General features: G+C 45.5%; 2 protein-coding genes across 3 annotated transcripts in view; both read right to left on the bottom strand.

The window, feature by feature from the left end:
• Positions 1–1,131: 1,131 nt before the first annotated feature.
• Positions 1,132–10,332, bottom strand: VAMP3 (vesicle associated membrane protein 3). Its single transcript, XM_049618854.1, has 5 exons — positions 10,251–10,332; positions 7,955–8,036; positions 4,862–5,020; positions 4,024–4,075; positions 1,132–2,966 (listed from the first exon to the last, which is right to left on the bottom strand). Coding segments are annotated over exons 1-5 (315 nt in total). The 5' UTR covers positions 10,253–10,332; the 3' UTR covers positions 1,132–2,946.
• Positions 10,333–13,229: 2,897 nt separating this feature from the next.
• LOC125913617 (calmodulin-binding transcription activator 1-like) overlaps positions 13,230–16,215 on the bottom strand; it is a 30,203-nt gene continuing 27,217 nt past the window's right edge. For both annotated transcript variants that reach the window (XM_049618850.1, XM_049618849.1), the window contains exon 11: positions 13,230–15,351. In XM_049618850.1, coding sequence (XP_049474807.1) covers positions 15,288–15,351 — 64 coding nt within the window. In that variant the 3' untranslated portion in view covers positions 13,230–15,287. The remainder of the gene's footprint in view (positions 15,352–16,215) is intronic.

Genomic DNA, 16,215 nt, shown 5'->3' on the forward strand with positions numbered 1-16,215 from the left:
ACACGTTAATGGCAAGAAGAGGGGCGTGAGGCAGGGGAATGCTTGATTCTGTCTGGTCCACCTTGAGTTTGAGAGGCCTGTGTGTACCAGGCCAGGAATCATCAGGACACTAATGGATAGAGATGTGGGAATAGGTAAGATTGCCCAGGGAGAGAAGTAGGATGGAGAGAGAAGTTGGCTGAGGGGGATCCAGCTGGCTAAGGAATCCTGACATTAAGGGAGGGGTAGAGAAGGGCCCATTGATGGTAGGTTTTCCTTCAAAATCTTGAAAATGGCACCCAAATTCATACAGATTTCATTATATAAAGGTCCTGAACAAACAGCACAATTCTATTGTTAGTGCTTTCCTGGGACATAATAGTAGGTCAGACAAGAAAAGCAGTGACCATCTATCCAAGGCATTGGGAAGAAGTCAATGTCTTCTCTCTCAATAGGATTTCATCGGAAACTGGCATTTTATTGTAAACATAAGCAAAGGCTACTTCCACCCGTTTTATATTGTTCCCTAGGGATTGTAGATTAAGAGTGAAAGTGTTTTCAAGGGGAGGGATATGCAGAGTCAAAACGAGCCACGTGTTTGGAGAAGTCTGTCACCCATCTGAGTACTAGCTACCCCTGTGCCCTATAGGTGGCTATCTATTCTCCCATATACACGGCCAGCCTGGATATCACTATTTTTTTTTAAGTTTATTTATTTATTTTTGAAAGAGAGCATGCATGCAGGAAGGATAGAGAGAGTGGGAGAGACAGAATCCCAAGCAGGCGCTGAGCTGTCAGTGTGGAGGCTGACTCGGGGCTCGAACTCACGAACCGTGAGATCGTGACCTGAGCTGAAATCAAGAGTCAGATGCTTGACCGACCGAGCCACCCAGGCGCCCTGCACATCACTCTTTAAAGATGACAGATTTAAGAAACCCAAAAGCCGGATCCTGACCATTTCGGTAACCGTGGAAAAGTCAGTTCCTCACTCACGTCCTATACTGCTCACGAGGGGAGGGGTTCGCTTCTGTGCACTAGGGGACGGGGAAGGGCTGGGGACCAGGAGGTGAGAGGTGGGGGCGGCAGCAAGGAACGCCGCTGGGAAGACGTGGACCAGGGCGCAGCTATCCTACAAGCACACAGGTACCAGAATCAAGTTTATAAACAGTTTATTCAGCTCATAATAGTGGGCAAGTTCCCAGCCAAATGCACAGATACAAGCGAGGTGCCCCTGGGTTAATGCAGGAGCCGGCGGGTTACATGGGACTGGGCGTCAGGCAAGGAGGGAGCACCAAGGTTTCAGAGTCAGACACGGCCAGGGACCCTGAGCCGAGGGCGAGCTAATGTCCCGACGCTGACCGCTGCTTCCTTCTCCCAGCCAGGGTGTCCTCGACACTGCATCACTTCAGTGATGTCAGGGGAACAGATCTTAAACAAATGGAGCCCGTGTTCCTGCACACCTCAACTGTTGTTGCTTTGTAAGTCACACGCTAGCACGTGAACAGGAATTTTAGAATCCTCCGTGACAGCGGGCCAGAGTGTTGATCCCTCTGTATTTCTCCCTCAGCGCCTCCTTGCCTGTTGTCATTCCTACCTAAATTCCCATCCTTAAGCCACACACCCTGATGACGAGAGTCTCACATACACAAGTCTCTCAGATGACAACGCTATTTCCAAAGCAGCATCTTGTGCACACAGTCTATGACATCGAAAAAAGAAAGTGTCTCTGGTTAGCTATTCTCTGTGAGAAGAGTCATCCACCCTTGACCGATGCCTCGCTGAAAGCGTAATTTAGAAGACAGACTTAGGAAGTGGAATATGGATAAAAATAGGAAACAAACTCCAAAAAGCCATCGTCTGTGGGGACGGGGCCACCTAATGACCAGTTCACAGATGGGTCTCACTCGAAGGCTATAAAGTTGCTGCTCACGTAATTATTAGAAACCTACTGGAGTCCAGAGCCGACAATCTGCAAACCTCTGGGTAGACAGAGATCGGCGTCTGGGTAGGAGATGGTTGGAGTCTAGCTTAGACCTTCTCTGACCCCTGGGAGAAATGCTCAATCAGGGCGGGGGCGCGGGGTGCAGGCGGGAGCTGCACCACATACAGCATCTCAAAGGCAAGAAGGGCCTGATAGGATGTAGAAGGTTCACTGTAATATTATCATTTGAATTCTGAAGGGCACCTTAAGTTCCATTTGTCACTTTTCTGAATTTATCCGTCGGGAACAGACTTGAGGACGCTGTACTGGCATTTAACTTTTTGGCAAAATAGAAACTTTGGTCATGGCCTTAGCTCTGTAAAAATCTTTTCGAGAGGCGATTATTTCTGATGAAAATAACATTTTTAGCAAGTGATACAAAACAGTAACAGGAAAGTAAACATCTTCGTATCTACGTTAAGAGCAAAAACTCTCGGTCAGAATCTTATTTTTAAATACGGCGCAAGGGTCAGTAGTGCTTACAAACAGTACAGAGTTCTCTTACAGGGGATCAGAAAAATAGCAAAGTAAGGCACAACCTGTTACGGTTACAGATTTGTGTTAGGCAGTAGTGTTCTTTCTGGAAGGCACAAACTGGAATTCTGATTACCTAAAGGTTTAAAATGTGGTTCTGAAGATGCCGTGTGACAGGGGGAGCCTCTGGGAACGAATCCCCTTAACTGAAATTAATGGCAATTAATCACGCAGCGGGACTTCCAGGTTACGACACTCTGGAACTCAAGTCCGCTTCCTCAGCCACGCGGCAGTCTGAAGGCGCCGGGCCAAGTGTGGGCCGGGTGGCCGCACTTCAAGTTTGGAGTGCTTACGATCACAAAGGCACGTTTCCCAGAAATTAAACTTGACAGTAACAAACAGAAGATATTCACTTTAGACAGAACAGTAGGCGAGCTCGAGAGTATAGCAGGTTCTAAGTCAAACGTCTTGAAGAGGTTTCTCGAACAGCAGGCCGGAGCTTCACTGTTTCTTCACGGGGACACGTTCCACACTAACAAGCAGGGGAGACGGAAAAAGAGCAGAGGAAACAGCAGTTTAGTGTTTCGGGGCGAACCCAGAGCTGACCCTGCATGTCGCGGTCTAAACGCGAACATCAATCTGGCCGATTGCGTACTGGGGGCCCCTCCACAACTGTGCCGAGGCCCCGAGGCCACCGTGAAAGGAAAGGATGGCAGGAATTGCTTTTGCAAATGGTTCCCACGGGTGGGGCTAAAAACCCCGACGGCTTGTTCCAGGAGGAGATACGACAGTAGCAACAGCAATGCCAGTTAGTAATACTTCTGTGGGCGCGCGGGTGTGTCTACGGATTTATTTACTTACACGGCTGGCACCACTAAACGCCAGACGCCACCCTATTCGCTTGTTACGGATCGGCCAGTTGTGTCCTCGCAACAGACACGTGGGGCAGGTGCTATTATCGTCCCCACTCTACAAATGAGGAGACGGAGGTTCTGAGACGTTCAGCGATTTGTCTGAGGCCGCACAGCTGATGGCAGTGGAGTCATGGCGGGGAACAGGCAGTCACGCTTTTCATCAGCAGACCACACTGTTTCTCGTAAAAGGAAGGATCAGACGCAAAGGTACTCGGTGAGGGCCCCTGGGGGCGCTCAGGCGGCCGAGTGTTCGACTTCAGCTCAGGTCACCATCTCAGCTCGCTGCTGTCAGCGCGGGAGCCGCTTGGGATCCTGTCCCCTCTCTCTCGGCCCCTCCCCTGCTCACGCGTGCGCACGCGCGCGCTCTCTCTCAAAAATAAATAAAACATTAAAAAAAGAAAATGTACTCAGAGGTACAGGACACCACTGACCTACAGGGTGGGTCAGTGACAATGAATGCATTTTCTCTAACTTCAAAGGATCAATGTTTATATAAAAAATCTTGGACTTTGACGAAACAACACTCAAGTGTTTAAAACGTTTACTGAAGAAAACGAAAATCTGTGGAGTAAACTACCAGCTCTGAGGGAACTTTTACTCTGAGTTCTTGTACGTGAGGTCAGCTGTGAACACACAGAGAAGACCCGAACGAGGAGCTGAGGCCAGAGAACTCACCGATGATGATGATGATGATGATGACCACGACGACAATCCCTATCGCCCACATCTGTGAAACAGACCATTTCACATTTCAAACACAGAGGTCAACGTGCTCACTGAGGAGCATCACATTCTAGTCACTGGCAGAGGAATTAAGGTGCACTACAATTTGAAATGATTCACAATTTTTAAAGCCTAAGTTTCCTGTTCTCATTCGGGGCATGAAGGTATTTATCTGCTTTTTGTAAGACGGTCAGATGGCCTGCGGTCCCCAGAAAGGCATCTATTTTGTGCACACAAGTTCTTCACGTAAGGAAGGGCTGCTAACTTGTCCTGTGTGTCCGGAAGCATTGCTTTTGTCCCAGGAAGGGGGTGGGGTCCACCCGGGCCCTGGTAGCTGCAGAACATCTGCTCTGGGCTACACTCCTTGTGGGGCTGCTCTCCGTGCTCCTGTGGGGCACACTGGCTCGCCAGCTGCCCTTTCTCGTCACGCTGGAGCCATGCACTCAACCACATGCCAACTGACCACCGACCCCAGCCCTCTCTGGCCAGTCTGTGTTCAGGGCGATGCGGGGGTGAGGGGTTGAAAGCGGCTTCTGTTTATGATTGGTTTTGGACATTCCCGTTCTATGTGCTTCTTAAGGTCAGCCACAGAACCTGAAGAATTCCTAGCTGAGGGGCTAGGGAAAGGGCAGGCAGTCAGTGCCTTAGACTCAGAGTCAATCCAAATTTCCATGTACGGGACGTCCAACTCACCTCCAACATTCACAGAAGTCCCATACTTGGAGCCTTAGTTGCCCCTCTGAGACTGCAGAGGGTGACTTAATGCAAAAACCAGTGAAAAGAAAGTTACCTTGCAATTCTTCCACCAGTATTTTCTCTTCAGCTTGGCGGCACTTGTTTCAAATTGGGAAGCTCCAGCCTGCAGCGCGTCTGCACGATCATCTAATTCCGAGAGCTTCTGATCTCTTTCCAACACCTTATCCACGTTGACTCTCATGATGTCCACCACCTGAACGAACGTGATCACACCGAGTTACACACAGAGGAAGGGAAGAACAAACACAAGGCTCAGTGAAGTAAACAGCACGTTTTCCTTCAGGTCAGCACTTTATTACTTTGGGCCAAACTTCCATTTATAAATGGGAGGGGGGCGGTGCTCATTCTTTCATGACAAAAACACTCAGCAAACTAGGAATAGAAGGGAACTTCCCTAACAAGAGAAAGGGCATTTATGGAAAAACCCACAATGAATATCCATGCTCAACATGAAAGTGAAAGACAGAGTTTGTCCCTAAGATCGAAACAAGATAAGGATGCCCACTTTCACTAATGCTGTTCAACACTGTACTGGAAGTTCTGGCCAAAGTAATTAGGCAAGAAAAGAAAAAAAAAGACAACCAAATTGGAAAGAAATAAATAAAATCTGTATTTGCAGACGATTCCACATACAGAAAATCCCAAAGCATCCACACACTGCTAGAGTTAATAAACACATTCGGTAAGTGTTCAGGTTACAAGATCAACACCCAGAAATCAGAATGTGTCCATATACTAGAAAGAAAAAGGAAATTAAAAAAATAATTCCATAAACAATAGCATCCAAAAGAATAAAATACCTAGGGTATAAATCAAACCGAGGAGGCAAAAGCTCTGCACAATGAAAACTGTGACACCGCTGAAAGAAATTAAAGACCTAATTATAAGGGAAGACATTCCATGTTCATAGATAGGAACACTTAATATTGTTAAGATGGCAAGATGCCTCAAAGCAATGTACAGGCAGACAGATTCAACACAATCTGTATGAAAATTCCACTGTCCTTCTTCCCCCTACAACCTCCTCCCAGAAATGGAAAAGCCGATCCTTAAATTTTTATGGAATTGCAAGGGACCGGAATAGCTGAAAACAATACTGAAAAGAAAATGTTGGAGGACTCCGACTTTCCAATTTCAAAACCTTACAACAAAGTTACAGTAATCAAAGTGTGTGCCTCTGGCATAAAGACAGACATGCACACCAATGGAACAGAACTGAGAATCCAGAAATCAACCCAAACATCTACAGCTGATTGATTTTTGACAAGGCTGTCAAGAGCATTCAGTGAGGAAAAGGACTGTCTCTTCAGCAAATGGTACTAGGACAATGGGACAGCCACAGGCAAAACAATGAGGTTGGACCCCTATACCTCACCCTATATGTAAAAATTAACTCAAAATGGATGAATGACCTACATATGAGAGCTAAAAACTATAAAATTTTTAGAAGAAAACCTAAGAGCAAATTGTCATAATTTATTATTTTTTAAAAATGTTTATTTTTGAGAGAGAGAGACAGAGATAGAGACAAAGAGTGGAGGGGTGGGGGCAGACAGAGAAGGAGATACACCTGAAGGAGGCTCCAGGCTCTGAGCTGTCAGCAGAGCCCGACGCGGGGCTTGAACTCACAGACCACGAGATCATGACCTGAGCCGAAGTCAGATGCTCAACCAACTGAGCCACCCAGGCGCCCCCGTCATAACTTTAGATTTAGCTATAGATTTGACACCCAGTCAAGAACGACAACAAAAATAAATAAACTGAAGTTAATAAAAATTAAAACCTTTTATGCATCAAAAGACATTATCAAGGCTGTGAAAAGACAATCTACAGAATGGAAGAAAATATTTGCAAATCATTTAACCCTAAAATGATTTTTAACCTAAAGAGGGTGTAATATCCAGAATATATGAAGAGCGCTTACCACCCAGCAACAAAACGAGAAACTACCCAATCAGAAAACAGGCCATAGACTTGAATAGACATTTCTACAAAGAATGTGTACAAACGGCCAACGAGCACATAAAAAAGATATTCAACATCACTGGTCATTAAGGAAATGAAAACCAAAATCACAATGCAATACTTCCATATTCACTAACTAGCACAGCTACACTCCAAGAAAACAGAAAACAACAAGTGTTGGTGAGGATGTGGAGAAGCAGGAACCCCTGGACGTCGCTGTTGAGAATGCAAAATGGTACAGCCACTGTGGAAAGTTTGGTAGTTCCTCAAAAAGCTAAATACAGGGGCGCCTGGGTGGCTGAGTCGGTCAAGCGTCCGACTTCGGCTCAGGTCATGATCTCGCGGTCCGGGAGTTCGAGCCCCGCGTCAGGCTCTGTGCTGACAGCTCGGAGCCTGGAGCCTGTTTCAGATTCTGTGTCTCCCTCTCTCTCTGCCCCTCCCCTGTTCATGCTCTGTCTCTCTCCGTCTCAAAAATAAACGTTAAAAAAAATTTTTTTTTAAAAAAGCTAAATACAGAATTGCCACATAAATACTAGTCTGAATCTCACACAGTCTTCCATTGTGGGTCTGCAAACGCAGAGTAGAACAAAAGGTGCTCTGAGGGTCCTCGGACTTGAGACGCCCACAAATACAGATTTGTCGGGCTAGAGCAGGTTGCTAGCACCTGCCTTCTGTACACGAATGGGTGACAACCGGAACTGAATTTGAGGCTTGCTCAAGCTTGGGAACGAGTTAGTCAGGCTACCGTAAGAGGCATTTTGATGAAAAATCTGCTAAGAGGGATTGGTCTTGGCTTGAACAATCTAAAACTCTATTACCCTATTTTATAAAGTAGTTCTTTCTTTTTCCTTTTTTTTTTTTTTTTAATTGCAGCAAAAGATATCTTTAAGGTGGTTCCTGGAGGAATGTTCTCAGGAGGAGTGTTTGTGGTTCAGATATGTGGTTCAGTCACAGGGAAACCAGCATGACATCTGGAGACTAACTTCTCAGAAGCTTGGCTCAGAGCTTTCAGAATAGGAGGGGACACATTTTTGTTACATTTATGAGACGGTCGAAGTTTCCTTTACATTCATGCTTTTCTGATACTTTTTCTAAACAGAATTATTTCCAGTGTTCCCATGCTGGTTTAAAAGTCACTGTGGGCAACATGTTAGAACAATACCTCATCCACTTGATTTTGTGTCTGCTGAAGTCTTCGGTTACTGCCAGAGGCAGCACTCGAACCTGCAGGTGCACCTGTAGACCTAAAATGTGTAAAGGCACAAGCGTGAGTAAATTATTATTCCAAATATTACATTGTTGTACGTATGAAGACATTACTCCAAGACCCTCACTGGTAGAACTAAAGCAGAAAGAGAAATCCTTCCTACAGTAATAAACAAAGGTTTAAATGACGTATCTTCTAATTCCCCTATAATCTTCAAGATTCATCCATATATTAAAAGTGACCGGGGTCTAAAGTGCAGGTTTAATAAGATCTACTCTGCATCACTGAAGCACCTGATCTTAAGATCAGGGATCCTACAATAGGGAAATTCAACCTCCCAATTTTTTTTTTTTTTCCAATTGTTTAAAGGCACACATCCACTTAAATGCAGCCGGTACTCGTCTGCTCTCTCACTGTGGTAAGAATGGTTTTCAAAGTTATAAACAGTTACAGAATGCCACTTTTCCAGTACAGAGAAATGTATTTACACAAACAGGGTCAGGAACAGCGAGGTGCAGGTAGGAGGGGTGGCGCGAGTGGGAAAGATGAGGTGAAGTGATGCTTCCTCTCTTAAAAGGTACTCCTCTCTTAAAATCCTTGCTGAATGCCTTACTTCTCCCCAGCCAGATCTTTCTTGACCACTGTGGCTTTGAAGTTCCTCATTGCTTCTGTTATTAGGTTGGTCACACTTTGATTTCTCTTTCTCTCTCTCTCTCTCTCTCTCTCTCTCTCACACACACACACACACACACACACACACACACACACGGTTGACCCTTGAACAAGGTGGGGGTAAGGGACGCCGACCTCTTCTGCCCCCTCCACAGTTGAAAATCTGCATGCAACTTTTGACTCCTCCAAACGTTTAACTACTAACAGCCTGCTGTTGACCAGGGGCCTTACCAAAAACATAAACGGTTGATTAATACATATTTTGTTTGTTAGGTGTCTCATATACTGTATTCTTATAATAAAGTCAGCTAGAGAAAAAATGTTAAGAAACTCATAAGAGAAAATACATTTACAGCACGTACTGTATTTATCAGAGAAAAATCTACCTGTAAGTGGACCTGTATAGTTCAAACCCATGTTGTTCAAAGGTGATCAGTAATGTCTTGCTCTCCTAATAGATCACGGACTCCTGTGCCTTAGAGGTCTCGTCCCTGTGTCCAAGACGGCACCTGGCACATGTCTCGCATACAAGAGCTACTGATGCATCCATTGATTCAAGTTATTTATACCTACCAGGTGTCAAAGACCAGGGATGCAGTAGATGCCGTGCCTGCCCTTACAGTTTATTTATTTATCGTTTCGTCTGATAGATAATCGCAAAGGGCCATGTACTGGTACATTTTCTCCAAGAGTTTTCTCATTTAATTCTCACGGCTCTTTGAGGGAGGTAGTACTATTAACCCCATTTTACAGATGCATAAAGCGGGGTTACGAAAGTCAACGCAGCTGGCTGCGGTGGAGTCTGTCTTTAGACCAGATTCCACAGAATTCTATGGATCTAGATCTTCACCACTGTAATTTACTGGCCCAGCAGCCTCAGCCAGGTACACTCCTGTGGTGATCCTTAGTTCCTACAAGGAACCCAGGGAAAGCACCCATTCCTTGCTCCTCTGTAGGTGAGCAATGAACAGGTTGGAGGGGGACAGAGGGTCCTCGTGACTCTTGACGGTTTTCTCTCAATGTTACCACGGTAAACTCCACGTTTTCAAGGGCCACTACAACAAGACAGCTTCTGCTTAAACAGAGAAGGTCCACAGGTCTGCCCCTGAGTCCATTCTGATCATAGGTGCCTCTAGACGGGGCCGAGGTCTCTTCCCTTGCAACTTCCGGAGCCCAGCCCAGCACCAGGCAGCGAGCAGGCGCTCCAGGTGTAAGGCAGTGGCCACCGATCCCCTCTGGCACCTTGGGCCGGGGGGGGGGGGGGGGGGGGGGGGGGAGGCAAGAGGAGAAGGGGTGGGGTTGCGGTAGGGGCGGGGGTGGGGGCGTTTCCTACCTCCGGGAAGCCCCTGGCTTCCCCACCCCGCCCTGTCCCTTCCGCGATCGCGCGACGGCCGCGAGGCTGTCGGCCCGCCTGCAGCCACCACCCCAGGGGCCGCCGCCCACCCCTAGGCCTCGGGAGCTTCCGCGCAAGCTCACGCCCGAGCGGCGGCCGGCGGGAACCGTGCCGGGGGAGGGTCCCAGCCGCGGGCCGCCGCCCCCCGGGACCCGAGGCCGCCCCGCGTCCCGCCGCGTCACTCACATTTTGGCGGCGGCGGGCGACGGTCGGCAGAGCGGCGCAGCGGGACTGGAGGCCGGGGAGCCGGGCGGGGCGGAGGCGCGGGGCCGATGACGTCACCGGCCGCGGCCGCGAAGGGGCGCGCCGGAAGGGGGCGGGGCGTCACGGGGGCGGGGCCACCCGAAAGGGCTGGGCGGCCGGCGCGGGGTAACCACGCGGCGGCGTGATGCGCTGGGCTCTGTCGCGCTGCAAGCTCTCTGCCCGCCGCCAACCTTGTGACGCCGCAGGACGCTGAAAGGGACTGTGTAGGTGAATAAGAGCCGTGGCGTGGTACGTTATTTTGGGCCCGGGTACGTTATTCTTTGGCCTTGACAGTCCTGGGGGTTGACTGCGCGCTTCTGCGTGACGTCTCCCGTTAACCCAGTGGTCCTGGAGACACCACGCTTCCCCCCGAAGATTTGTTAACATGAGACAGGGAGTCCGTTTGGGGTATTTATCATGGGCGTTGATTGGGTTAGACTCCTTTCTCCGTGTTCATTTGTGACTCAAATATTTATTTGTCACCGCACAGACCATGACGGGAGCCTGGGCATCAGGCACTGTTTAGTGTCTACGTTTCTGTATTCCCCGGGCCCTGGCAGAGAAGGTCCTCAGCTTTTGATAGGCTGCAGGTGGAGAGTTACTCTGCAATGAACTTAAAGCGGTTATTGAAAATATTCCTACCAACGTAGACGACGCCTCCCTTAAACAAACAAAACTCTGAAAAACACTGCCAGGTCGCCTGGAGATCAGATGAGAAAGGAAAAATAAAACACTGAAATACTGAACTGTCTTTTCTGTCAGTGTAATAATTTGAAAAGGGAAATGTTAATGTGTATTAGGATAAAGAAGAGTGTCCCAGAGGAGGTGCGATTTGAGTTGGGTAAGTAGCTAAGAAGAGAATTCCCAGGCAAGGGATGAACAAACATGAACAAAGACAACCGTGGAAATGGAAATGGTTTGCACAGGTTTGCACCAACCAACAGAAGGGGCAGGTTGGGTCACAGGTGAAATAAGACAATAAGACAGTGAGGATAAACAAGAAAGGAAAATGTCGTTTAAACGCAGTTGGCTCTAGAAACCACTGGGGCCTGGGGGAGCTGGGAGATAACCCTGCAGACGTGGTCTGGCAGGAGCACCGCAATGGACTCCGTGGGAGAGGGACTACCAGGGAGACAAGGTGACACTCTGCAGTGAAAGGGAAGGAGAGGATGACAGAATTCTCAGAAAAGAAGACAGATAGTAGTAGTCAGTTGGAAAATGCCTTTTGAAAACCACAGAGGATTTTAGCTGCAGAGGTGAATTTAAATTGGGGTCTTTGTGTTTCAGGTTACCGGTATGCCAGTTGAGAGGCACCTGAGAAAACAGTTGGGAAAGCAAGGGTTCTAGGGACGGTGGCTTACAGTGAAATCTTTCTTTCAGGGACACCTGGGTGGCTCAGTCAGTTAAACGTCCTACTCGATTTCAGCTCAGGTCAGGATCTCATGGTTCGGGAGTTCGAGCCCCACATCGGGCTCTATGCTGACAGTGTGGAGCCTGCTTGGGATTCTTTGTCTCCCTCTCTCTCTGCCCTTACCCCACTCGTGCTCTCCCTCTCTAAATAAATAAATATTAATTTTTTTTTCTTTTTCACGGACATGTCCCAAACTATGTAATAGTCGATGCCACAACACTGTCTCTAGATCTAAGGAAACACGTGAAACGTATGGTATGAAACATACTGGGTCACCCTGGGTCTCAATAGCAGGTAAAGTTAAAGCAAAGCACACACATAGTATGGGGAAATTTTCTTCATTTTTAATTTACAGCAGAAAGAATATAAAGCATTCAGAAAACATTTTCCATATTTTAAGGGCAATTCAAAACATTTTGCATGGTTTCCAGCAGCTGAGTTCTTCAACAGATCCATTGATTCAATGATGCTTTACATGCACAATTACAAAAATAAAACTTACAAAAAAGAAGACATCTAGACTAGTTTTACATGCAAGTCTCAGGGACCCCCCATTGGGCGCCAACTACTGTGTGGAACTGCCATAAGCGACCCGTGCAGCCAGAGAGGGGTTCGAGTTATTGTCTTTATTTCGTTCACACAGTACAGCTGATTTCAAATGGGTAACAAGAATAGCAATTAAATCTTCAGGAGACAGAATAAGATTAGCTATTAATTTTATAATGAAATCCTACTCCTGGCACTTGGGAATTCAGATTATCCAAGAAAGCTGCGCTTACCTATCATCTTATATTCAAAATTAAGATTCACAACCAAGAAAAAGCGGTCAGAAATGCTTCGTTTCAGTGGAAGTGCATTTGTACCTCACCCAGGATTCACAGTTGTACTGGTAGGCTACACTGGTAGGTTTTGAACCTACTTCCTATCCCCTCCAGAAGAACCCTCCTAATTCTATGTAAGTCCTTATCTTCCAGAAGTTTCTAACTTACTCAGCTAATAATGTAGCATGGGAGACATTAAAAAAAAAAAATAAATGAATACATAAATGTGAGGATTCAAGCAAATCCACTGAGGTCATTACTCTTGTCGAAAGATCACTTATTTGTACCATAAGAAATGGAATAAACCGATCTCAATTCAGTACTAACATAGGATATTCTGAAAGAGCTGGCTTTCACCTTCTGTTTCCATTCATGAATACAATTGCGTGTTTGTAAATTACTCAGTGTCCTCCTGTAGATCAAATCGTGTAAAATAATAGGTATCTGGGGGTTGGGGGGGGGGTGTGTGTGTGCAACAGCTGCAACATAACCCACACATTTAAAAACAAAATGGAGCCAGGTCAGTTTACAAATGTACAGGTGGCTACTAGTTGTGGGGCTGAAACCGTTGTCAAAGCTGATCACAAGCGGTAAGACATATACTTTACAGTAATCCGAGGTTGGCAGTGAAAGGAAGTAATTAAAAAACAAGTACAATTATAGAAAAGGCACCAAGAGCACTGACCCCAGTTTTTACCACAATCTGTTTGTTTCTATCTTCCTTCTAAAGACGCCAGTTTAAAAGCTTATTTGTGAATATTTTTAGGCTTCACAACAAGCCTTGAGTTTTAACGTACAGTTGGCAGCCAGAACCAAGAAGAAGAAGAAAAAAACCAAAACTATTTAATCTCAGCTTTACACCAACTGATCCTGAAACTTAACCTGGGAGTTTTAAACTGGCATCAGCAAATGCGAACTTTATTCTCTCAATTTAACGTTAGTAGTTTAATTTTTAAAAGCATCAGATTTCTTTGGCTCCTCATTATATAGAAAGAGTAATAGACCATGACAACCTTACAAGACCAGTTTGCCTCTTTTAAAGTTTTAGTCTTTTTTTGTGTGTGCAATTTTTGTTACATTTTCTGATTTCCAGCAGGAGATATGAAAACGCGAGACATTTTTCAACCTTTCGTACTATTTCTTTTGTCAGGTTTTGATCGTTCTAAGTGTTCTTTGTTGGAGTGAGTGGATGGTGTTAAGCTATATACGGATTCATCTTATGATTATCTGTTTAGCGAAAGTAACTTAATTTTCTTAAGCAATATTAGCATTCACATTACTTGGCACCATTGGCAAAAAAATTTTAAATTAAATAAAATAAACTCCTGGTAGCCAAAATTAAATGTAAACATATCCTTTTTTTTTTTTTTTAAGTAATGTTACTCTGCCTTTTATCCTAAGTCTAAATACAGTAGCTCTTTTTTTTTCCAGTTTAGTCATGCTTTAGCAAAATGTTCTTCTAAAGAACATTTAAAATAAAGTACTCTTATAGTGAAATAAAGTTTTTTTTTGTTTCATTTTACAGACCATAGCCACTAATGCTTTGCTTTTGTTCATTTCTTTTTTCTTGATTTCATGCACATATCTCTTTGTTTTAATATATACAATATATACAAACAATACATCCACATTTTTCTCGCTCATTCAGACAAAACTATACAAATAATTTTATCTCGCCATGTTATCGACCTTTGTGAATAAAATATTTAGCAATTAATATAATCCCTTTCAAATATTTTCTCGCTTTCCGTTTCTACCTTCTATATATACACACAAACTGCTCAGTTTGGATGAGATTATAGCCAAAAATATGGAATTTACTGGCCAGAACGCAGCACCACACTGATCTTTTAGGTGGCAAATGTCCAGGCAAGGTTTATGATTCCTTAGAATGACTACAGTTTCCAAGGTTACTAAGAAAAGCTACATGCTGTACCAATTCTCTAAGTAAATCTCATTGCACATGAAAGTAAGGCCCACAAATGAAAGTGCTGAGCATGACAAAAGGGACGAGATGGTCACTACACTCGCAGGTTCCTGGGAGGTGGTGGGGACAAGAAAATAAAGTTAAACTCTGTGAGCTGTTTCTCATTAATTCCCATGCATTCCCCGTTTACCACACACCCGCCCCTCTGCAAATTTCCACAAGACATTAAAAACCTGCAGATTTCAAAAGTTGCATTAAGTGTGCTGTAGAGATTAAAACAAACACGGATTCAAAGAAAATAAAACCAGTGAAGGAAATGCGAACACACGGACCCAATGAAGATTTGTATGGTCTAAGCCCTCCACTGAGAGTCAATCCCAAAGATTCAGCTTCTTGGAAGTAACTGACAGGTGCAGGAGCAGCATTCTCTTTTGTTGCTAGCGCATCCCCACCTTTGCTTATCTATATTTTTGGTATAAATATTTGTACAGTTCCACACGATGTTTGAATACAGCCCTATATGAGAAGGAAACCGGCTGCTTCCTAAGGAAAGGAAGCCTCTTTCGATTCCTCGTGGTGTCTTGTTTTTCCCATGATCCAACAGAAGATTGAGTTCCAAGATGTCTTGCTGATCAAATGAAAAGTTGTCCATGAAAGTGCAAATGCAATGACCAACACATTCCTGTTAAAATCCTGCAGCTGATCTCCCCAAAACTGCAGAGGGATTGTGTGCGTGTGTGTGCGTGTGTGCGTGCGTGTGTGTGTCGTAGTTTTGCATGTCTCTGCTAAAAACAGAAATGAAAACAGTCTGAAAAGCAATGTCACATTGCTAAGGGATGCTGCTGTATGTCTTCAAGTTCCTTGGCCTTTCTCAACTCTTTCACTCTGGAAGAGAAACAGAACAGAACACCAGGTGATAGCTGTTTAGTGAAACTGTGGCCAAACGGAGGGAAGGGCATTACCGATCCCTCTGAAGCAAAAACAAAACAAACAAACCAAAAAAAACCCCCCAAAAAACAAAACAAAAAACAACAACAACAACAACAACAAAAAACCAAGACAAAAACCCTTTGGAGGACTGATGGCAAAAGAAACTCCTGCTAAACTGCTGGGGGAGATATTCAAGGAGGAAGACACGGCCCTTCCTGAAACTGCTCAGTATCAAGTGCTCTCAACACAAAGCAAAACCGAAGTCGGCTGCATTCAGTCCCGTGTGACAGGAACGTGCTCAATCTTAGAAAGGGTTGACTCTTCACATAGCTTTCTTCGAAGCCTGTTGGGACCATCAGTGACGCCCTGCAATTAATTCCACATGAGGCAAGTTAGGGAAACTGCACACGCCTCTACTTAGCTTCGGATACACCCAGGGACTGAACCGCTTTGCTCACAGACTCCAGATTGTTGGAGATCTTGAAGCCGACCTTGCACCTGCACAGCCGGGCTACTGCGCTCACGTATCGTGGAGTCTTTCTGATTTTTGTTAATTCCTTACCTTCCTCCCATTCCACACCGTAACTTTAAAAGATGCTCAGGTCACTTCCCCCAGTGCTCCCAGATGGACAGCAACAGCTCCCAGATGCATACCAGTAAGGTACTCTGTTCTATTTATCAAACGTGTTGCAGTCAACAAATTTCAATGAAATGGTTATCAACAGTCATGGAAAGTCCGCATCAGATTATTTGTTTGCCGTGGGGTTTGAATACGACCCCCCGATGTGGATGGGGTGCCGGGAAGCAGGTTGTAAGTTG

The sequence above is a fragment of the Panthera uncia genome (assembly GCF_023721935.1).
Source record: "Panthera uncia isolate 11264 chromosome C1 unlocalized genomic scaffold, Puncia_PCG_1.0 HiC_scaffold_4, whole genome shotgun sequence".
Classification (NCBI taxonomy): domain Eukaryota; kingdom Metazoa; phylum Chordata; class Mammalia; order Carnivora; family Felidae; genus Panthera; species Panthera uncia.

What these genes read in the sequence shown, in the direction of transcription:
- VAMP3 (XM_049618854.1), bottom strand. An exon ending in CACAAAATCAAGTGGATGAG is followed by an intron (nt 5,021 to 7,954) that starts GTATTGTTCTAA and finishes ACGTTCGTTCAG; the next exon opens with GTGGTGGACATCATGAGAGT. An exon ending in CATCATCATCATCATCATCG is followed by an intron (nt 2,967 to 4,023) that starts GTGAGTTCTCTG and finishes CCTGCTTGTTAG; the next exon opens with TGTGGAACGTGTCCCCGTGA.